The sequence below is a fragment of the Octodon degus genome, unplaced genomic scaffold, assembly GCF_000260255.1.
Source record: "Octodon degus isolate 3935 unplaced genomic scaffold, OctDeg1.0 scaffold00097, whole genome shotgun sequence".
Lineage (NCBI taxonomy): Eukaryota > Metazoa > Chordata > Mammalia > Rodentia > Octodontidae > Octodon > Octodon degus.
This window is the reverse complement of record NW_004524673.1, coordinates 9,529,088-9,553,295: the sequence shown is the minus strand read 5'-3', so window position 1 is coordinate 9,553,295 and position 24,208 is coordinate 9,529,088. Positions and strand designations below refer to the sequence as shown.

General features: G+C 35.2%; 1 protein-coding gene across 1 annotated transcript in view; it reads left to right on the top strand.

Moving 5' to 3' along the window:
• Positions 1-24,208, top strand: part of Cdh20 (cadherin 20) — a 272,474-nt gene that overhangs the window by 238,117 nt on the left and 10,149 nt on the right. The window contains exons 7-10 of the mRNA XM_004638267.2: positions 5,383-5,636; positions 12,546-12,682; positions 15,700-15,821; positions 19,724-19,841. Of these exons, the coding sequence (XP_004638324.1) occupies positions 5,383-5,636; positions 12,546-12,682; positions 15,700-15,821; positions 19,724-19,841 (631 nt within the window). The remainder of the gene's footprint in view (positions 1-5,382; positions 5,637-12,545; positions 12,683-15,699; positions 15,822-19,723; positions 19,842-24,208) is intronic.

Sequence of the window (24,208 nt, the reverse complement as noted above, 5' to 3'; positions counted from 1 at the left end):
CTTTTTGTACTATTTTTATTCCCTAAAAAAAGAAAAGGCTTTTGTGATACTACTTAAATTTTATTTATAGCCTATAACTATTCCAAATAATAATACTAATTTGTCACATTATAATATTGTTTAGATCTCACTAAAAGACATTCTTTTTTAAAAAAATATAACAACATGAAGAACCTCACAATTCTTTTTCTGCAGCTCCTTTACCTGGGAAGAAAGATTAAACCTCAAGACATACTATTGTTCCTCACTGTTATTTCTAAAATTATACCTATATTTAATTAAAACATGTATAATTTTTAAGGTGATTTTGATATGCTTTCTTTTTTTTTTTGTGGAACCGGGGATTGAACTCAGGCCCTTGCACTTGCCAGGCATTGAACTTATGAGCATGCCATGCTTTCTGAACTTATGAGCAGCAAGAAAATGGAGTAAAAAGGTCAAAAATTGAGCAGATGGTCAAGTCACATATAATAAAAACTGTTGCCTGCTCAATCTATACCTCTGTAACATTTACTCAGCTGATCCACACTAATCTTCCCACTTCATCATTAACATCATATAAAATTAAAACAAAGTTTTGCCTTTTATTTACTTCCCTTAGGCCTATTATTGTCTAAAGAGCTTATGCTTTTTCAGAAAGAGAAGTTAATAGCAATTGATAGAATTGGATTTTCATAAAACAACAATGATTACTACTCAGTGCCATACATGAGTCTTTATAGCTTTGATTTTTAGTCTCTTAAGTGCTAGAAATATATAATTTTCGGAATGTTCTTTAATCTGTAGATGCACGATGTACTACATTTTCTACTCTGCAGCAAGTCTTTCATAGGTCCCTATTTTTTGGAAGAAGTTATACATTACAATTCTCATCACTATTTTATGTACCACTTAAAAATTCTTACTAATTTAAATGATATAATACCTATTTATTTGCAGTTTAAAAGCTATGGTAGACAAAGACATATTTGCTTCACTATTATGAGGTTTACTCCCTGTACCAATTTCCATGGCATTCTGTCTACACAACATCATTTGTTTCAATGCTGAATCACAATACAACTTTCAACACATGCAGTATTAACAACACGCAAAACTCAACTAAGGTAAAACATGAATGGCTCTGACTAGGTCTAGCTTATACAAGCACTAACAATCCCATCACCTTCTGTTGAGCCCACAGCAACTGGAAGTTGTCTTCAACTGCAAATGCATCTTACCAAAGCATCAAAATATTTTACATGAGCATCTTAGAATGAGTGAAATACAGTAACACACAATCCATAGTTAATCTATCTGTATATATCATCACTCAAATACTGCACACTAATTCACAGTGAGAATTTTTTGTGGGAAAAAGTTGGGGAGAGGTTGCTACATTTGCAGTTGTAGTCCTTTTTAGGAACTGAGAATAAAAACATAAATCATTGCCATTGCCCTTACATCTGGGGAAGAAACCAAAATACAAATATCTGTAATACAAAACAAAAAGAGATATAATAGAAGTGCAATAAAATACTAGGGGAATCAGGAAGAAATAATTATTTTATTTTATTAAATTAACAAAATTTCATTACTATTTTCTGCTGTCATTTTCATACTTCCACTTTCAAGGACTTTGATTTTATGTGCACTAATTCCAGAATATTTCTTAAATTTTGAACTTATTATTATTTTGTGAATTACCATTACAAATGCAGACATAAACAATTATTTAAGATTTAGAAAAATGGGAACAAAAACTGTGTAAAAGAAAAAAATGCTAAATTCATGTATTAAGTCCAGGCAATTTAAAGCTAAAAGCACTGATACAATATTTTCTTTCAGTTTTAAAAAGTCCAAGAAAAGGAAACAATCTTAGTTCTTAAAAATCAATAAGTTAAAATTTTTTAGAAAACCAACAGTAAACTCACTCTAGTTTCTTCAACAGATGGTGCTACAACGACAAGGTATAATAAGAAAATAAATTTCAATTATACCTCCAAAAATAACTCAAAATGGATTATATAACTAAATATAAGAATTACAAACATAACATTTCTATAAGAAAGCAGAAAATCTTTGTGACCCTTATTACGTGAGGATGTCTTCAATATGATACCAGAATCCCAGTCTACAAAAAATAATTTAAAAATGGATAAGACTTCAAGATTAACAGTTTTTGTTCTTCAAAAAACTCAGTGAAGAAAATGAAGGGACAAGCCCTGCTGGTGCATGCCTGTAGTCCCAGCACTCTGTGGGGCTCAGGTAGGAGGATCACGACAAGGCTAGCTTATGCAATTTAACAACTTAGACCATGTCTCAAAATTTAAAAAACAACTTTTTTAAAATGTCTGGAAAAAATACACACCTAGAGACCATAATGTATTTTTGTTTGTTTGTTTGTTTGTTTTGCGGAACTGGGGATTGAACTCAGGCCACTGCGCTTGCCAGGCAAGTGCTTATTCCATTGAGCCAGCTCCCCGGCCCTAGAGACCATAATGTTAAGTGAAATAGATGCACAAGCCTAAATATTGGATGAGTTTGCTTATAACCAAATTATAAACAAATAGCAAAATATAAGATAATAGAAAATATAGGTTTTTCTCAACTAGAAAAGGGATAAAAGAGATCAATGAGGGAACCAAAGCAGATGAAGAAAGGAATTAAGGTGCGCTGTGTACAGGTACTGATGCCATTCAAGGAATGTAAACATTATGTCCTGAAAACATGGAGCAATAAAAATGAATAAGGCTGGGATGTAGCTCAGTGAGAAGGCTTCAGATTCATTCCCCAGTACAAAAAAGAAAAAGAACAAAAGGACAACCCACAAATTAGAACAAAGTATTTGCAAACTTAATGTGTCATAAAGGACTCAATTTAAAGAATTCTTCCAGCAAGCATTAAAAGACATATCATTAAGCATTAAAGAACAGTAAACCAAACCATAGTTAGATACCATTTTGTATACAGTATGACAACTAATTTTTTAAACTGATAAACTAGTAACAAGGATATAGAAAACTAGAACTCTTATAAATTCCTGGTTATAGTGCAAAATGATACTGTCACTTTGAAAATTAGTTTCAGAGTTATAAGTTATGCACTTATCATACAATCCTGCAATTCCTAAGAACTTACTCAAGTTGAAATGAAAACTTAAGTGGACCAGCCAGATAGCTCAGCAGACTAAAGTGTCTGCTTAGGCAGAGTACAGCAGCTGGAGTTTGATCCCACAGGGCATGGTGAGACTGTGATTCTGACTGAGACCGGGCATTGTGGCACACACCTGCAATCCCAGTGCTTGGGAGGCTGAAAACAGGAGAATCACTACAAGTAGAGATCTATGTAGTGAGACCCTGTAAACCGTGTTCTAAAATACTTTTTTTTTTTATCTTAGGGAAGGGCCTACAAGGTGTTCAGGGTCCCACTACCAGATCAGATTCGTAGTGATCTGCCTGTGTTCAGCCTCCCAAAGAGCTGGGATTACAGGCACATGCCACCACGCCCAGTTTCAATTGCTGTCTCAGCATGCCCCAGGGGTGGGCGGGCACAGCAGGCCTAGGGATCAAACCCCAGCTCCTATGCATGCTTGCAGGTGCTTTAATCCGCTGAGCTATTTGGCCGGCCCTGAAATACATTTTTAAAAAAAGAAAGAAATCAAAATTTATACTCACACACAGAGTGTTTATAAAAGCTTTATTAATAATTGTTAGAAACTGAAAACAACCCAAATATACTTCCATTGCAGACTAGACAGGTCAACTTTTGTACATCTATCCAGTGGAATACTACTCTACAATAAAAGGAATAAACTACTTATTCAGTCGACATGGATGAATCTCAGAGGCATCATACTAAGTGAAAGATGCCAGATTCAAAATATGACATACTGAATAATCCTATTTATATAACATTCTTGCAGCAGAGACAGTATCAATGAATCAGTGCCTGCCAGGGACTGGATGTACAGAAAAAAGCTAGTCACAATGGGGCAGAAGGTAGAAGTTCCAAGTGTCATAAAACATTTCTATATCATGATTGTGAAAGATTCATGGCTAAATTTGTCAAAATCTGTAAAAGTTTACACTAAAAAAATAAATTTTCATACATAAAAATTACATCATCATCCTAAAAAGATACAATTACATCAAATTAGAAAAATGATGTAAAATTAGGGGAAAACAAAGTTTGCCTTGTCCAAAATTAAACATTAGTGTCCACTTTAAGTTACCTATATGTAAGGAATGGGTTTTAAAAGAACATAATTTAACATGAAAGAAAAGTATGTAAACTTAGGAAGTACAAATAGCTATATACTATAATGTGAGGGATATGTTTCCATGTGTCTTTTGACCAGCAACTAAGAAAATGGAGCAAACAGGGTAGTTGGTTTAAATGGAAATGGTTGAAGACCCATAAAACACACGGCACAATGTCTGGCACCTATATAAATGCTAAACAAGTGGTTCCAACAACAACCAAACAAACAAAATTTTGTCTATTTGAAAATAAAGGTAACATATTTAGTTAAAGCAACATATTGATGTTTGTTTTTCAAAAGGAAATAGCTTAAATGGGCACATGTTTCTAACACAAAGTATATTGACATCTAGTGTATTTTATGAAAAAAAGCACAGGTGAATGTTTAACAAGAAAAATTTAAGTCATAATATGTTCATATGTGACTTTTGAGCTTTAGTAACTACTTCACTATCTACTGTAACTATTTTAGAGGACTTACACTCTATAAGTAAGTCCAATTTATCAAATGCCTTTTCTGTCAGCTGGCTGCTTCCCTTACCTGGTGCTGTTTTGTATTTGAAGAAAGTGTGCTTCTGCAGTTTAATAAGAATGGCTCTCTCTATGATTATTTTACCATTGATTTGTTTAGACAACTGTTGTTTAAACACTTCAACTTTTTTTTTTTTTTTTTTTTTTTTTTTAGGGAAGGGTCTACAGGGTGTTCAGGGTCTCACTACTAGATCAGACTCATAGTGCTCCACCTGTTTACAGCCTCCCAAGGTGCACACCACCACAGCCAGTCTCAATTTGCATCTCAGAATGCCCCATAAGTGGGGCCAGTACAGCAGGCCCATGGATCGAACCTCAGCCACCGCCTCACCTCTGCTTACAGGCACTCTAATCCACTGAGCTATTTGGCCAGCCCTTAAACATTTTTGAAAGCTTTTTAAAAAAATAAACTGATTTTCTTCCAAAGCAATGTTTAAGTTTACTTTCTTCCATGAAGTGCTTTCTTTTGAAATAAAACATTCTGAAGGGAAAATCAAAAAAGGGAACAAAAAAAATGTATGAGATAAAATTTACCACTCAAAATTAAAGTCTTATGGATAAGTTTATATGTAGTAGTGGCTAATCAATTTTCCTGTCATTACTTTTCAGCCCCTGAGTTTTGAAAGCAAGAAAAGCTACACATTAAAGGTGGAAGGAGCCAATCCTCACCTGGAGATGCGTTTTCTGAACCTGGGCCCATTTCAGGACACAACAACAGTGCACATCAGTGTGGAGGATGTGGATGAGCCCCCTGTGTTTGAACCTGATTTTTATTTTGTGGAGGTACCTGAGGATGTGGCAATTGGAACAACTATACAGATCATTTCTGCTAAGGATCCAGATGTGACCAACAACTCAATCAGGTTTTCCACAGATTTCACCTCTTCCTATACGATCAAATTTCTATTTTTCCTTCCCTTTCACGTCATTTTCTATCACTTTTTCCCTTGCTTCACTTTGTTTCATCTCTGGCAGCTCTCTTTGAATTTATATTGCTTAAATAATCATGGCCTCATTATGTTATTTAGAAATAAGTTTCCTTACATTGTGACTCACTTTCACATGAGTGGAAACATACATACATAAACATACATATATGCACACTCCTTGGATCTCAAACATTGTCCTATTGACATTTGAGGCTATATAATTCTGTGTTATTGTGGAAGATTATCTTGTGCAATGAATGATGTATCTTTCGTCTTTGCCCACTAAATGTTAATAGCACCCTCTTAAAAACCTGAAATATCCCAGATATTTGCAAATATCCTGAGGAGGTGGTATAAAATCATCCCCAGTGGAGAAACACCAACTCAAAGTATTGTAAGACACACAAATATCAAAATGTTCAAAACTATTAACTTGTAATCACTGCACATTCTTGCACATTTATGAAGCTTTACTTTTTTCCTTTTCATAATATACACCTTACATATTTCCATACACTATAAGGAGACTATTTCTAATGTTAGTGGCTTTGATGCCATACAAATCAGCCAGAAAGGGCTCTATGTTGCTGTCTCACGTATCTGCCTCTTTAAAGTATATTTTGAAATTAAAAGCCAACCAATATGCTCTCCCCTCAAGAGAGGAGAACTGCTCTTTCAACTACAGCCATGCCCCATCATTTCTGCAGCCAAAGTACAAACAGCTGGTGGACAGGTTGATGCCTCAACCTTCCAGAGCAACTGCCAAACCTCTGAAGCTTGACACAAAAGATCAGGATTCAAGGCTGTTTGAGGCCATCTGTCACATTAACTGTTGAAAGCCACACAGTAAAATGAATCTGGGGCACTAATGCAGATAACACATTTTAAACACACTCCAATTTATCAAATGCCTTTTCTGTCAGCTGGCTACTTCCCTTACCTGGTGCTGTTTTGTATTTGAAGAAAGTGTGCTTCTGCAGTTTAATAAGAATGGCTCTCTCGAGAGAATAACTCTTCAGGGCAATCTGCTTTCTCTAACCAACTAGCAAACATTTTACATGTTTAGCCATTAAAATAATTTTGTTTTAATTATTTTAATTTTTTTGGAGACAACTTGTGAAAAACAACTTTAGAAAATTGACCTTTAAGCTTAAATTTTTCAAATGTGAAACTGAATGAGAAGTGAAACTATATTATCCCCCAGAAAATCACATTGAAATGAAAGTAGAATTCTATTGTAAGTTCGTATTTTCATAAACTAAGGGTATGTATTTTATGGTCAAAATTAATTATACCCAAATCTATATGAATCTATTCATAACAATGAAAATATCACATGAAAAGTTTAAAGAATAAAACTTTACAGGGGAAATAAAATAAACACAAGCTTAAAAAAAAAGATCCTATTTCCAAAACAGTCAAAATATCTGGCAACATTCTCACATTTGCTTTCCGGATTTTGACTCTGGACCCTCTAAATAAGCAAGCACTTCTGACAGTATTCACGCTACTCAATTAGAAACAAGCAAAAGAGAATGAAAAGTCAGAAAACACAGATATATATATATATAGACACACATACACATACACAGCCCTGGAGTATATGTCCAGAATGTCAAGACCTATCTAAAAATGACATAGGCACACAAGGTTCTAGATCTACTACTGGTATGGATCAAAGTGAGGCAGACAAAAGGAAAGAAACTGTTTGGTTAACAGAAAATGCTGCTTCAGATGATGGACCAGCTGAAAACTGTCAGCTGACCAAGAGGGAGTAGAATAAAAGTGATCCCAGCTGTTACTGCTTTTTTATTTTAAAATTCAGTTTTTAAATACTGTGCATATGTTACATGCTGCATGGTTAATTCCTCTCCTGCATTTTTGTTACCAAAATAAATGGATACTTGTATTAAAATCACAAAAAATTAACATACCACCTAAAATTAAAATGATACGGATTATAGGTCATTTAACATTTTTAAAAGATTATTAGGATTGTTATAACCTCCTTTTCTAGAAAGTGAGTAATTTTCAGCCATATAAGCTGGTCATCATTTACTGATTAGTTCCAAACTAATCTATATTTGCATATCATAATATATATATATATATACACAATCATATATCTCATGCATTTTTAATAAATACTCAAGGACATTTTGGTAAGCATAATATATTGAACAATATGGTACCTGAAATAGGCTTCCACCAGTGTGGAAACAGCCTGCTCTCCTGTGCTATCCTAGAATATGTGGATTTAGAAAGCCTGCTTGTGAAACCCTCCTCCACAGTCATCCAAATTCAGAGAATGTCCACACCCAAGAAAACAGGCAGAAAACCCAACAAAACCCAGCTCCTGTTTGCTTAAGGCAGTTGTATGTGTGTGTTATGCCTATTTTGCTCATATTAGGTGAGAATATTAGAATTAAGAGAAGAGAAAACTACCTACAAATTCACTAGTATTTCCCAATTTCCTCATTTTCCATCTGTATCTACACCTTTAATTTGTTTTCCTGCCTCCCAGAAATTGGCCCAATGCCCCACTCAGAAATGAAGGCCATTATTCCCTCAATGCAGGCCTGATCTGGGAAAGTGGAGAGGAAATTCATTTTATGAGGAAGGCTTCCTGAGGCAAGCTCCTGCTGTGTCAACTAGGCAGTGTTGTCAGGGGTCCTGTCATTTAGTTATTTCTATCACTTCATCTCCCATACCATCTGTGACATTTACTATAGTGTTGTATGTTGGAGTGTAGAAAGCTGTTTACTCATAGGCTGTTCTCCTCTCGGCATTATGTCTACAGCTTGGAGAACTGCCATAAGGGTTATAGATCCATGGATCAAATGCTGGGCTTTACTCATGTGTGAGAAACTGAAAGATAAAGACTGTCAAGAGCCAACTAGTGTTTTTTTCCTAAAACAAAGTTCAATTCTTAAAAGAGCTACTAAACTTTAAAACTAAGTTAAAAATTAGGCTTCAATTCATTTTAAATATATTTGTAGGCATGTGTTTTTTACTAAAAAGTCAATTATTTGCTATCATAACTTACCTTGTACAAGTTCTGCTTCCTTAGAGAATCTCATGTAATCCAATTCTTTGTGAGTAGTGCCTAACACATCATAAGTGTTCATGAAACTTACAGGCATAAACAAGTATTAATTTGCTTCCTTAAATTTCCTATTAAGGAGTCATAACTTCAATGATTCAAAATTCCTAGCCCTCACTCATCAACTATTTCTTAAATTCTTAATTTTCTAAACAGCTGTCCTGAATTGCTTCCTTACACATTCAAAACACTTTACCAACTGATATACATATTTATATATACTTTATGAAACAAAAATGTCACATCAATATTTATTCTTGTTGCAAATGATTTTCTGGCATGTGTACAGTCTATTTTATTTTATTTTAATACTGGCCTTAACCTATTGTCATAGTCACTTTCTTATCATTGAGATGCAATATCCAACACCCTCCATAACTTCAAAGAAGACTTTTACTTTGGCTCGCAATTACGGTCCATGGTTGCCTGGCTCCAAGGCAGAGGCAGTAGATCAAAGAAGCACAAAAGAGAAAAAGTTGTTTGTGTCATGATGGACAGTAAACAGAGGCAGAAGCAAGGAACCAGGAAGTGAGACATAACCTTCTAGATCATACCTCCAAAAACCTGCCTCTTTCAACCCAGATCCTGCTTCCTAAGAGCAAATCAGCTATACTGCCCCCATCAATCCACTAACTTTCAGTTTCAAAAACAATGCACTGACATGAAGATAAACTTGAGTCATTTGTATGAAAATGGATACACCTTAAGACCATAATGAAAAATGAAATAGTTGTTCTTTGTCATGAAAGTATTTTATTTCTCCATTAATTTTGAAAGAGAGTTTTGCAGAGCTTATCAATATGGGTTGGAAGTTGTTTCCTTTTAGGACATGAAATATTTCACACCAAGCTCTTCTTGAGATGAGAAATAGGAGAAAAGATAGGGGAAAAAAGAAAGGGGAAAAAATCATGTAAATATTACCAGAGGATAGCTATGATGATTGTACAGTTAATTTCTATATGTTTTTTGAAGGTAGCAGTTAATATTTAAAATTTTTATTTAACCAATTTTACATGCTAATATCTATAATCTGAGCAACTACATTGAAAATAGCAATGTGCAATATATCATCCACTGCTGAATACCTTTCCTCTTCATTTTTAAAATGTATATTTGTTTGTTTGTTTGTTTGTTTGTTTTTTTGAGAACCAGAAATTTAACTCAGGCTCTTGTGCTTGCCAGGGAAGCTCTTATTCCACTGAGCCATCTCCCTGGCCCCCTTGTATATTGTTTCTAATGTCTTTTCTATTATTTTTATATTCTTTAAAATAAATTTTTAAAAAAGAAAAAAAGTGAAATAAGTCAGACACATAAGTGTAAATATCACATTTTCTCTTATACAAAAAACAAACTGTATACTAAAAGCAAAATAAAAGACAAGAGGAAGTATTGTTTCTCAATGAGAAGGGGATTAAGAGAGGGTAAAGAGGGAAAGGGATCTAAAAAGGAATTAAGACGTGTTATATCCAAAGAGTGTAAACATTATATACTGCAAACACATTAACTTTAAAATGTTAAAAATAATTTTGAAAAAGAAACATTACCAACAAAATTTTAGTTTCTCCATCTTAAGAACTTTTTAGGATTGAAACTATAAATGCAGCCAAGTATGGTGGCACACACTTGTAATCTCAGGACAGGGGAGACTGAAGTAAAAGGATCACTAGGATTCAAGTAAAAGGATCACTAGGATTCACTAGGATTCCTGGGCTACATAATAAGTTCAAAACCAACCAAAAATACATAATGAGACCCTACTGCAAACAATAATAATAATAATAATAATAACAATAATAATAATAATAAGTTTAAATTGCTAGCAGATTTAAATATAATTTTAAACCAAATACATTCCCTGGTCTTTATTTAAACAATTTAACAACACAATAATTAACAGTTCCATATACCATATACAGTTCCAAATCTTACTTCTACAAATTACTTGTGTAATTTTTTGAAAGTGACTTAATTTTCCTAAGCTTTAGTTTCCTTATCTGATTACTGGACTAATTCCTCAAAGATATTATAAACATTTATTACATATTAATTATATGGTAAAGTGCTGGATATTCAATAAATAACAGCTATTGTGATTACTGGCATTTTGAAAATACAATTCTTTCTATGCTTTGAATATTAGCTCCTTTTCCAATGTATGATGTATAGTATTTTCTCCCAGCCTTTGGGTTTTCTCTTCATTTGGTTGTCTCCTTTGCTGTCCCTGAGCATTTTAGTTTGATCAATCCCATTTGTCTGTTTTTTGCTTTTGCTGCCTCTGTGCTTTCAGGGTCATATCCAAAAAAGTCCAAAGCAGTGCCACACAGATCTTATATGTACACAAATCTTTAATTCATTTGAGTTGATTCTTGTGTGAGAGGTCAGGTAAAGGTACTATTTCATTCTGCATATAGATAGTAGTTGTTTCAATATAGTTTATTGAAGACAGACTGTCTCTCTCCATTATTTTTGTTTCCTTTATCAAACATCAATTAACTAACCACAGAAGTGTGGTTTTACTTCTGGGCTTTCTGTCCTATTCGACTGGTTATTATTTATGGAGGTTTTGTTCTATTTTTTAGATAGTACCATGTTTCTTTGATTAATTTTGTAATGTATTTTGCGATCAGTTCAAATCATATTAAAAATGAGCCAAGTACTTGAATAGACATTTTCAAAGCAAGAAACATAAATGCCCTATAAATATATGAAGAAAATATTCAAAAAAATTCAAAATTCATGGCTTATCATAAGGATATACAACTTAAAATCAAAATGACATATCATCTCACATGAGCCTCCCTCCATATTTATTTAGTTTCTCAAAATGGGGACCAGGTAAGATGATACAAGTGAGAAAACAAAAGGATCAAGAGTGCTGAATCAGATTCAACAGGAGTATCAACTTCACTAATGACATAAAAAATACAGACAGCAGCAAAATGAGTCAAGCATTCTTCTTTGAAAATGTCTGAAACTCTCAGACAGAAGTACCAATAACCTTTTCTTGCTTAAAGATGCATTTTGGTCTAGATTGCATGTGACAGTGGGAAGATCATCTCCTAACAGAAAAAGCCCTTTTTGTTAAGGGACATCTATGTATTATACTCTGCTAGTCACATAGCTTATATGACCTTTTCCAGGAGGCAGTAGCCCCATAAATGTATAAATTTCATGTTTATTTACAATAAACAACCCAAACAGATCTGGTCTGCTTTTCTAAGAGTGTTCATCTGTAGATAAAGACTCCTCAGCTAGTAAATACCATTATTATATTTTTGAGGAGGTGAATTATTAGCATGCCTACAAAGGACTTGGTACAATGGTTTACCTCACAATACAGACTAATTACTTGAGTTAATAGTAACTCTTCCTTTTATCCAGTTTCAGATTAGCATCTGAGGATGCATTCGAATTCTGAACAAATGTAAGGTTGGTATTTAGGGTGTTGCAAATTATTGGGGCAATTTTAAGCTTTAAATAATATAAATTGATCCTTCAGTAGCTTTATGTTGCCCTAAGATTTCCAGCACCCTGTTAATTCTCATTTTTCAATGAGAAAATTTAAGAAGTAGTAGTTTTTTGGTTCTGGTTTTGTTTCTGAGTTTAATAAAAAGCTTTCCAGGTATTCATTCTTTCAAACCAGACATTTTATTCACATAATATGCATGCATTTCTCTCACATAGTATGCTGGTGTGTGTTTTTCCAAATGCAAAAATATATGTATCCATGTCATTTGCAGATACTCCATTGACAGAAGTAGTGACCCTGGAAGATTTTTCTATGTTGACATAACAACAGGTGCCCTAATGACTGCAAGACCTCTAGACCGGGAAGAATTTTCTTGGCATAATATCACTGTCCTTGCTATGGAAATGAGTAAGTAAAATAATACACTGGTGTCTGTAGAAGAACAAAATAAATATGGAGAAGGTGGATGTTTCTAGAACCTTTAACAAAACATATTAAGAAAATTTTATGCAAATAAGTGAATCATCCAATTAAAACTTTCTGAATGTATACTTATACTGTACAGATAATATACGGACAGAGACAGAAGTAAAAACAAAAACAGCAGAGCAGAAAAGAAAATAATCTTACCTAAGTAGCTATGAGGGGGGAAAAAATGTTCCTAAGAAATCTAAGAGGCTTTCAATTTTTATGACTGCAAATACATAAATAGCAAAAAAAAAAAATTATGAAATGTAGCATCAATAAGATATTACTCATCACACAAATGCTTATAAGAATCTGAAACATCTTACAATAAAAGATAATGTAATAGTACTACTTTGCTTCTCATTACTTTGATACAACACCATATATCCATAACTTAAAAGAAGTTCAGTTGGGTCATGGTTTGGGGATTCTGTTCATATTTGATTGGTTCCAAAGCAGAAATTTTATACTGGAAGTCACAACAGCTCCACTCCTGGTAACAATTCTCTGTATTAGCCAACTTTTCTGTTACTGGGGCCACAGTGCCTGACACCTACAGTTTAAAGGAGAAAAGGTTTCATTTGGCTTATGGTTCAGAAAAATAAACCCATGTTTAAAGTCAAAAATATTATAGTGGAAGGACATAGCTGAGGAAAACCGCTACTTCATGGCACTTAAGAAGTAGAGAAAGAAAGGAAGAGTTAGACAGAAGAATGCACCCTTTTGGGGCACATGTTTAGTGACCCACCTCTTCCACCAGGACCCACATCAGAACATATGAGACCTTGGGGATACATTTCAGACCTAAATCATAACAGGTATACTTGTTATATAGTAAGCCTGAAAATGGAATGCAAAATTAATGAAACTACATAAAGAGATAGTTGAAAATTTAACAGAAGGTTCTGGGATATAACTCAGTGGCAGAGAACTTGAAAATGCACAGAATTCTGGATTCAGCCCCAGCACTGCAAAAGAAAAAAAACTAATTATATAGCACAATGTTCAATTCTTTTTCATAACATGTAGTGATGGTAAAGGCTCATGAAAGTAGCAGTTCCTAACCTACTGGCTATATAAATAGACGTAGCTATTCAGAAAGGGAATTTAGCAATATAAATTCTTCAAAACAGTAATCATATACTTTTTATCAAGTATTCTGCTAGCAACTATCTTAATGAAATATAGATATTAACAAAAAATTTTTTTGATCTTTTATTTGGCACAGGGTCTCACTATGCAGCTCAGACTCATAGTGACCCTCCTATTTCAGCCTCCCCTGCCCTGAGATTACAGGCATGCCCCACCCTACCTGGTTTCAGTGACCAGCATGGCACAGGGCTGGCACAGCCTGAACTACTAGGGATCAAACCCAGGTCCTTGAGCTTGCCAGGCAGGTGCTTAGACTGCTGAAGTATCTCCCCGGCCCAACAAATAATTTTTGTGAAAAAATATTGACCGCAGTGGGGGTTTTTTGTTTGTTTTGTTTTGTTTTGTTTTAGTGTATTTAGTATAAGATGTCACTACACAGCTCAGACTCACAGTGAACCTCCTGTTTTCAGCCTCCCCAGCACTGGGATTATAGGCATGCGTCACATGCCCTGTCTTTGTGGCTGGCTCAGCACACTCCACTGGGGCCAGTGCATGCCAGGGATCAAGCCCCAGGTCCCTGAACTTGCCAAAGCAGGCACTTAGTATGCTGAACTATCTCACCAGTCCTGCAGTATTATTTTTAAATGAGTGGAAATAAGAATTATCTAAGTGACTAATAATTAGAAGAGTTAAACTAAATTATGGTAAACCTATAGCAAAATGAAACTATCATGCATGCTTTCAAAATACACTCAAGAACAGAATAATCTTGCCCTAAAATTATTCTGGGTCCAATTTTTATTTTGTTTTAATGCAATTTTTGTGTTTGTGTGTATGTATGTGTGTGTGTTGTATGTGTAAGTAGTTCTGCATTTAGGAACATATATAGAATGTTATACATATAATAGTACCTCTGTTAATAAGATTATAGATCATATTTATCTTCATATTTTTCTGTGATTTGATTCCTATTGTAAGTAAGTATCAGTTATAATGAAAATATAAATCTACGTTGATGCTTTCTGGTAACCAAGCAGTTTAGCTATGTTTTAAAAAATAAAAAAAGTATTTTGAGGGAAAATAAAACACAGAACAGAAATGTTTTTGAAAAGAAAAACTGAATCAGCAAACAATACATTCTGAGATTTCATAAAATTAGTATTAAAAAAATTTCTATGTCTCATAATTTTTGTTTTGCCTCCTTTGGGTAGTAATAAAAACAAAAGATAGGAACAGCATTACTGGGACTCTGAAATTGTCCTTGGTGGCAATGCCAAGCAATAGACACAGACCAAAAAGACAAGTTTCCTCATGAATGCTTATGGCTTTTGCCCCAGCCAAAAATATATGCATTTGGTGTGGGTCTGATCCTGTAATATCCCTTTAGTCCCTAAGCAGAAATGAATGTGCAGTACTATCTGTAATCCAGTGAATAACTTGAAGCCTTTTTTGAAATATAATTCAAAGAACTGATTATTCCACAGGAATAAAGCCAAGCAGTGCCACTCAGCATGCATTCTATTAGAAATGGGCTGTTTTAAAGCCCAGAATACAGAATTATCCTGTCTTTAATTCCAGAACTGAAAGTATGAGCCAAGCAAGAGTATCAAAACCTCTTTTTAAGATTCCATTTATGACTCTGGCTTCCCTCTTCATACTCTTAATGTGAAGCATACCCCTTCCTCAGCAGATACCTCCTTCTATCCAAGTTCCTGTGTCTGACCATACTTTGAATAAGCACACATACCTTGTACTTTATCTATTGCTTTGCAAACAGCCTGAGAGAATAAATACATACTTCCAGAAAAGAGAAACATTTCTGCATTACTAAATGTTCACCTTTACTTTTCCTTGTGTTTTTTTAGACAATCCCTCCCAGGTGGGAAGTGTTTCTGTTACAATTGAAGTCTTAGATGTGAATGACAATGCTCCAGAGTTCCCCAGATTCTATGAAGCTTTTGTTTGTGAGAATGCCAAAGCTGGGCAGGTAAGTCTGTGTGTGAAATCAAGCACCTTGATAAATTCCCAACATGTGGAAGCACCAGTTACAGATAACCAAATCTGCTTTCAAAGACATTTCCACTCCAGAAAATAAGTTTACAAAAGAGCTCTCAATTTGTACATCAGGTTTCAGCAGTTTATCTGTTTGGACAACTATTTAGAGCCACTACTACGCTATATGATCTAAACAGGGCTTTGATGGTAGCTTGATTCACAGGATAGCCTGTTAGGATTTGAAAGCAAATCATATTTCTTTCATCTATAAAATCATATGTTGTGGTTCCAGAAAAGAGGTATCTTGCAACTCAAGAACAGAGTCATCTATTTTCTTGAGCACAGCATCAATCCCTGAAAAAATTATGGAGTAGGAAAATTCTATTTTGACTATCTTCTCACCTCCCTTTTTTAACTTCTGGCAGAGTGAACCCTACTTAGGACCTGCCTACCCTATTCTTGGAATGATTCATTACACAGAATTATATACTCTCTCTTTCACTCAGTTTAAACTCTTGTTTTCTTAGCGCTAGACATGTTAGGTAAGTTTTGAGTAAAAAGTAATCTGGGGGAGCATAAATCTCTACTTATGTAAAATAACTACAGTTCTATAAGGCATGCTTTTAAATCTACCTGAATATTTGGTTTATCAATTTCAAGTTGGTATAACTGAGAAACAGAGAATTCTACTTGGAGTGGCTGTGTATTAAGATATATGTTGGGTCTTGCCCACTCTATGACTGTTCATTTTTTGCCCTTTTCTTTTCCTGCTTTTGTTAGATGGTTTCCTCTTCTACCTTTGACCCAACAGACTTTCAAACAGTCCTAAAGTACATCCTATAGTCCTATGGGTTCTACTTTGGAAAATGGGTGGGAATCATTTAACATGAAGGATGGGTATTTGGTAAGTGCACATTTGTAATGCAAGGAATTCTACTTTGGTAACTTAGCCTGAACTATAATGTAGTTTTGTTTTTATTTCTCTCACTCACCTAGAACACCACCACTCTGCATCTTGCTGCACAAAGAGGAGATTGCATCTCAATGATCAACACTTATGTCCCTAAATTCACTAAAGAGTTACCCAATACTATTCTACTATTCTACTCAACCAAAGCAAAAACAGATTTCCATCCCTTGGTGGAAACAAAATGTCCTATAGTGACTCTAATCTAAACTTCTCTCCAATGATCCATAAAAAAAAACTATAGACCATAAAAGACAATGGTCTATGGTTCTCCTAAAAAAAATTTTGTTCCAAAGTGAGGATAATTCTGCTTCCAGATTTATTAATTTCTATTTTAGGAAGACTTGAATATTATGCTGCTAATAAAAATTACAATGAAAACTTTACAGCACAAGAAATGATCCATGTTATTATAAGAAAATGATAAAAACTACATCCACATACTTACAATTTTGTAAAATTGTGTTTACATGTGTACCATGATTGGAGGAAAGATGCAAAAATAACACAGTTTTGAGTGAGGGTATTTGGGCCTCTGCTTTAATGTTTGCTACATATTATAACATGACAATTATATGCAATACAGTATAAACAGACTTGTAAAATATAATATGGAAAATATGTTTTATATAATGAGAAAAGAAGTTAATTTGATCTACAAGAAGTAGCATAGGAAAGTAACACCTCTCCTCCCCCAAGATTAAGTGCTCCCCCTATAAAGGGCTCTGGAAGAAAACTTATACTCTTGTGATAAGCTAACAGCACCTTAAACATCTGTATCTGGAGCCATATATATCCTCCATTTTTAGGGACATTTCTAATGGTCTATCGTGCAGTGTTTTGAGGTGCAGTTTTTCTACGATTTTGGCTCAAGTCCTGAGGCAACTATCGGTTACATTTGTCAGCTTTATCTCAGAATAATGAAAATCCTACCCTTGGATTTGGACTCTGGGAAATGTTTTGAAGCTTTTTCAAAAGCATTCAGTTGAAGAAGTACACTGGGTTTAAGAACAGGCCTCTCTGCCTGTACCTTCAGACACGGTCATCAGTTTCACATTTCCCAGGTCTCCATACACGCTTTCCTCTTAGCCTTGGCAATCATTCATGAACGAAGCCCATGGAGAAGTGAGATGCATAGCTGGTGCTGGCAGAGGGCAGAATGGAACCTGTGATCAGAACACAGCATGACATCTGGGGTGAAGGAAGAAATCTGACCTGCCAGGAGAATGGCAAGCAGGACAGCAGACTATGGTGTTTCCTTGCTGTAGTGCTTACTCAGCCACTCTCCAGTTTCTTACCTAACCCGATACTTGAGGCACCAAAACATGCACAGTTCATGGGTTAGATGTCCTGAAATGACTTTTCTTCTATACAGTCACCTATTTGTAACATTTCCCAAGAAACATTACCTCTTTACATAACATCTGACAAGCAAAATTAAAAAGTACAGAATCTGAACCTAGATCAGGATAAAGGAGGAGACAACCTTTCAGCTGTATTAACACAAGGCTGGACTGTGGGTGGCAGTATCTCTACTACTTTCCCAAATTTATTGCCAACTCCATTCCTTCTACTTTCAGATTCAATGTCAGGTTCTCTAGTGAGCATAGCTCTGGGAAAGGAAAGGAAGGAAAACTGAGGAAAAGGAATTCACCTGTGATGCAGGCCCATTAAAAGGTCACAGAGGGTTATAGAACAAGGTATTTCACAAATTGAGATGGAATGTCCACATCATTTAGTCACTGGATATGGGTTGCCCTAGAAAGTCAACCTGACATGGGTCAGGTTTCCATCCACAACAGAGACAGCCCTAAAGACAGTCTGTAAAGAAACTATGGAAGGCTTGGTCAAGTCCTTCACTAAAGGTTGGGACAAGGCCTTGACTATGAAATCAATGCAATGTAAGATGTCCCGTGCTGGAAGTTCCCCTAATTTCCAACATATTGTCAAGGTAGTATTATATACCTTAACTCAAAGCCCACCTTAGCCCTGAAGCCAACCTCTGATATTCCATTTCTAGCCCCACAGAAATACGACTAGCCTTTTAACAACAGGAGTAGCAACTGTATAGGTCAGAGCAAAGTGAGAGCCATCTATGCTATCAGTTGGTAGAGAAGCAAATACATAAGGATACTGCTTGATCAACACCTTTCTATGTCCTCCGAGCTCACCAACTGGTGTTCTGATTGTCTGTTTCACACTGCCTTAATAGCTTTTCTTCACATTCTGTACAGTTTTTATAGAAACTTACTCCTTTGAAAAACTCTGTAGAAAGGCCAAAGAGTTCAGGAGAAAGCTCCTCACCTCCAGCTCTTTCCACCACAAAGCTTTGCTTCTAACTCTAGTCTATTTTTACCCTAGGAATCTTGTACTCTACACCTTTTCTAACTCCATTCCTGTCAACAAAATGTAACTGTCCGATGACCGAGCCCCTTACCTCTGCCTTCCATTAACACAGCTAATGCTGATATGTCTGCTTACTTCTATACTAAGTGGTAGTAATTCTTAAGCCAGGGATTTATAGAAGTATTAACCCTGAAATATTCACCCAGCAGTTTTAAGTAAATTGAGAGAGGAACAGAATGTACAATAAGCAGAACCTGTGACACCTCAGAATCCCTTTACTCAAGGTCTTATATTTACACTGCCTAAAAATGACTAGCTGTGGTTTGGAACTAAAACTTATACTGATGTCTAACATGAGCTATTTATATAACATTTATCCTATGCCCATTACATAGGTTCAACAATAAACCAAAATTTATTTGGAATTGTGTGATGACACAGAGACTTTCCAAGTAAGTACCATGCCCTATTTTTCATTAGGAAAAACAACCTGTCATTGGATTTCAAGGTTTGGGATTTCACTGCACCGTAAAGGTTCTTCCTTTGATTTGAGCTCACCTGACTTCATCTCCCTCCTTCAGCTGATCCAGACAGTGAGTGCTGTGGACCAAGATGACCCACACAATGGGCAACATTTCTACTACAGCTTGGCTCCTGAAGCTGCTAACAACCCCAACTTCACTGTAAGGGACAACCAAGGTAACAGGTGGACAAAAAGCTATCTGTGTTTTTCTGCAGCACAGAATAAATACTTTGGGTTATTGCATCATAAAAGCAGTATCAAAGTTTCCCTGCTCTTTAATAGCAGCAAGGACATCAATGTTAATTCCTAGTCTTTTTTCCAAAGTTTTGTTTCACATCAAAGACAAAGAGTGCCCTCTGCTGACTCAGTTGACAAATGTATATAGATACTTGATCTATGACAAACACTACTCAAACCACAGAGGCAAAAATCCTTCCTTTATTCCTACAGATAGTGTCCATACTTAAATGTAATACTGAGAATAACCTGAAAACATTAATAAAAGCTGGCCTAAATAAGACAAAAACCTGGCAGAATATTTCTAATCAAAATGTCAGGGGTAGGGAAGATAGCTCAGCGGACTACAGTGCCCACTTAGGCAAGCACAGGCAAGTGCAGGGACCACAGTTGGATCCCTGGCACCACAGGCCACAACAGCCATCTCCTCAGGGTGGGCTGAACCGGCCACAGAGTCCAGGCATGGTGGCACACATCTGTAATCCCAGCACTGGGGAGGGTGAAAGCAGGAGGATTATCATGAGTCCGAGCTGCATAGTGAGAACCTGCAACAACCGAATACATTAAAAAAAAATCAAAGGAGGAAATAGTGAAGAGTTCTCAGAACAAAAGGGCAAAAGCTAAATAACAGAGAAAACAAAGGGAAAATATAGGAACACAGTTTTGGTATTAGAACAACTTTAAAAAGACATACACCCAGTTGGGACTGCTAAGGCAGAAAGTGCTCACTCACTAAATCTTTTCTGAAATTGGAATTCTAGGCCTGTCTTTTCCAACAAGCATTCAGATCAATAAAGGGCTGTAGTGACCAAGCGCACAAGCACACAGTTCTTTAGACACAGGTGGGAAAAAGGGAGGAACTTTTGTTCTCTAATAAGATGATTTGCTCAGAGAAAGATCAGAACAATTGATTAAACAATTTAAATTTGTCAAATGATACATTCTGCTAATTCTACTACCAACTAACCATATGACCTCTCAAGTAACCTTATTTTCATTCCAATTCAAAACTAGTAACTCCATAACAACTTAAACAAAGAGTACTAAATAGTCATGATAAAATTTAAGATACTAATTCAACCCCATTTATTCTGATATAAAACTTGAGACTCTCAAATTTGTTTTCTTCTAAATAGAAGCTATTCTTCAGCCTTCTACATATCATAATATCACTATGACTTATTCTGGAAGGAAAGACAACATGAATTACCACAACAGAAATACCACAAATAAGTAGCTTAATATTTCTACTGGCTCACTGTTCTGAATGGTTCATTATCTGCTTCATAAGGAAATGCTTCCCACAAAAAGTGGTTTTCAGCCTCTTCATGGTTGGTTTTACAAAAGAAATCCTAGAGTGCAAGTGATAACATATTATGTTCTTTCTTCAAAATTTTAGCGAAGTGTCATTCTGTTTCTTCATTCTCACACTGGCCAAAATCAATGCAAAAACAATATGCAGCAAAATGGTGAACGTTTCTTAAAGATGATTGTGAGCTCATTTCACAAAACCAGTCTCTAACAAAGATGGGCCACAAAAATAGGACAATTAAAAGATGATTCATTACTTGGAAGAAAGCCCAAAATTGAAGTCAACACATCCTCAAAAGAAAGCATGAACTCCTAATCTCCACATGACAATTTATCTCACCAACATTCTTTTCCAACATTAAAAAAAAAAACTTATCAACATCTAATATGGCTATTTATTATCAAGTCCCCCAGCCAGCGACCATGCCTGAAATGTGATTTTATGAACACACTAGTACACTAGCTCACATAAAGCACCTCTCCCACTTTTTTTAGCCTCAAAAATGTAACGAAAAGGGTCAGACATAATAGCACATCCCTGAAATCCCAGCATTAAAGAAACAAGCTGGAGGATCACCACAAGTTCAAGGCTAGCCTGGGCTACATAGTGAGTTCAAGGTTAGCCTGAACTGCATAGAAGACCTGTATAAAAAAGGGGGATGGGGGAACACATGAAAAGGACTGTGTGATAAATAGTACCTCAGTTTCACAGCATGTTCCCTTACTTTGCTTTATTTCATATTTGCAATGAACTGTAAGGTTTTGCAAAACTTACTAATATATCTGAATCTCATCCCATTTGGCAGTTAAGGAAAGTACAAGAGTCATGCAAAATCAGAATAAGCACTGAGTCTAGAATTTGGATTCTAGGGCTAGGGAGATAGCTCAGTGGAAGTGCTTGCTTGGCAAGTGCAAGATCCTGAGTTCAATAACTGGTACCACAAAAAAAAAAGAAGAAGAAGAAGAAGTTACACTAATGGATTCTGCTGTAGCCCCTCACAACACACTGAAATATGGAAGTGTTTTATGTCATTTCACCCAAGAAACAAACTGTTTAGTAAATTCCTAATAATGACACTCAAAAAACACTTCCAAATGACTAATATATGCTGGCCCTCTCCTAGGACTAGACTCACCAAAAAAATTCTTACTCAGAATTTTTTCTTTACTCTTAATTCTCAGATCAAGAAATATATTTAGTAGACAAAATGTGCTACTTTTATAAAATCCAATTCTAGTCAGTCTTTCCTAAAAACGTTATGACCTAGTATGGATTAAAGCAAAACAAACTTTTAAATATCTCTGCTTAGAGAAAAACTTAATTTCTGGGGAAAAAAAAAACCTTACAACTATAAAATAAATTAATAGTGTTTACCTACTATGTTTGGAAAACAGAAAAGCAAGTGGACAGACTTTGTGGTAAGTGAATATATGAATATAACCACAGTAAGTGACAGCTATACTTTTCAATGGAAAAGAAAACAGGAAAGTAGCCTTGCTGAAGGACAAAATTTTAATTATTTGAACAATTTAACAACTAATGTTACTAAACTAAGTAAGTAGTTGCACAGTGAAATAAAAGAAAAACGTATTGTAGAATCAAAGTGACAAGAGCTCAAATCCCAGCTCTGCTACCAGCTAGGTTAGTGACTGAACAAATTATAAAATCACTTGGACATTAATTATCTCACATTAAAAGGGTGAAATTATCACTACCTCATCCAATTCTTGTGAAGACCTAATGAAATACTACATTACACGTGAAATGCAAGTAACAGTGCCACTCACAGCTGCTACCATGAAAAAAATCAGGTCATGAGGAAGGGGAAATGGTGATTTGGGGATAATTTCTTCATCAGAATAGGCTAAGTTATGTTACAGAAACAAAATACCAAACTCTCAGTGACTTAATGAAATTAAAGTTAATTTCTTGCTCAAACAATTCTCCCTGTGACTCTCATTGACTCTAGGAGTCTGTCTACCATATGCAGCTCACTGTCCCAAGCTGCTACAATCTCCATCTCACACATTCTCTCTTAGTTGCTGTAACAATGTAAGAAAGCAGAAAATTCTACATGAGCTCCCATGTGCTTCTGCCTAGAAGTGAGATAAACCAGTTTTGCTTTTTTCCTGCCACAGAGGCAAATCACATAGATATGCCCAAATGCAAAAAGACAGGAAAGTATAATCCTTTACTATGTCCAAGAAGAAGAAAATCATACTTTTTTTAACTTTTATTAGTACATGTTTGCAGTACACAATGATCTTATTTATTGCTGAGAACTGGCCTATACACAAAACACATTTAAATTCTTTTCCCCACCCCCTTCTTCTACTTCCTCTGATGTTACCCAACATCAAATTCACTTATTTATCTTAGAATACCTTATAAAGTAAATTATATACACAGATTAAAAGCCAGGCTATTAGGCCAAAACACATATAAAACACGTAAGACAACTGCACTAAATCAAGCTACAATTTTAGATGCATCATCTGTGCTGCACTGTAATAACATTTTCTCTCATTTTTCCTAATATCTATCTTTTATTTCATACCTTATTATACATTAAGTTTTTCATATAAGAGAAATATGCAACATGTAAGTTTGTGTGTCTGATTTACTTCATTTAACATTATGTCTGAAGGTATGTCCATTTTCCTAAAAATGACTCAAGTTTATCCTTGTTTACGGCAAAGTAGTACTCCACTGTAGCTAATACATTTTATTTATCCAGTAATCTATTGTTGGATATATAGACCATTTCCAAGATTGAGTTATTATGAATTGTACTACTATAAACATGGATATTCATATATCACTATGTTATAATATCTTCTAACTCTTCTGAAAGATACCTAGATGGATAATAGCTGGGTCAAATGTAATTTCTATATTTAGTGTATTTAAGGAATCTCCATCCTGAGTTCCATAGTGGTTGTATAAATTTACACTTCCACCAATAGTAGAGAAGCATTCCTCTTTCTCCACAGC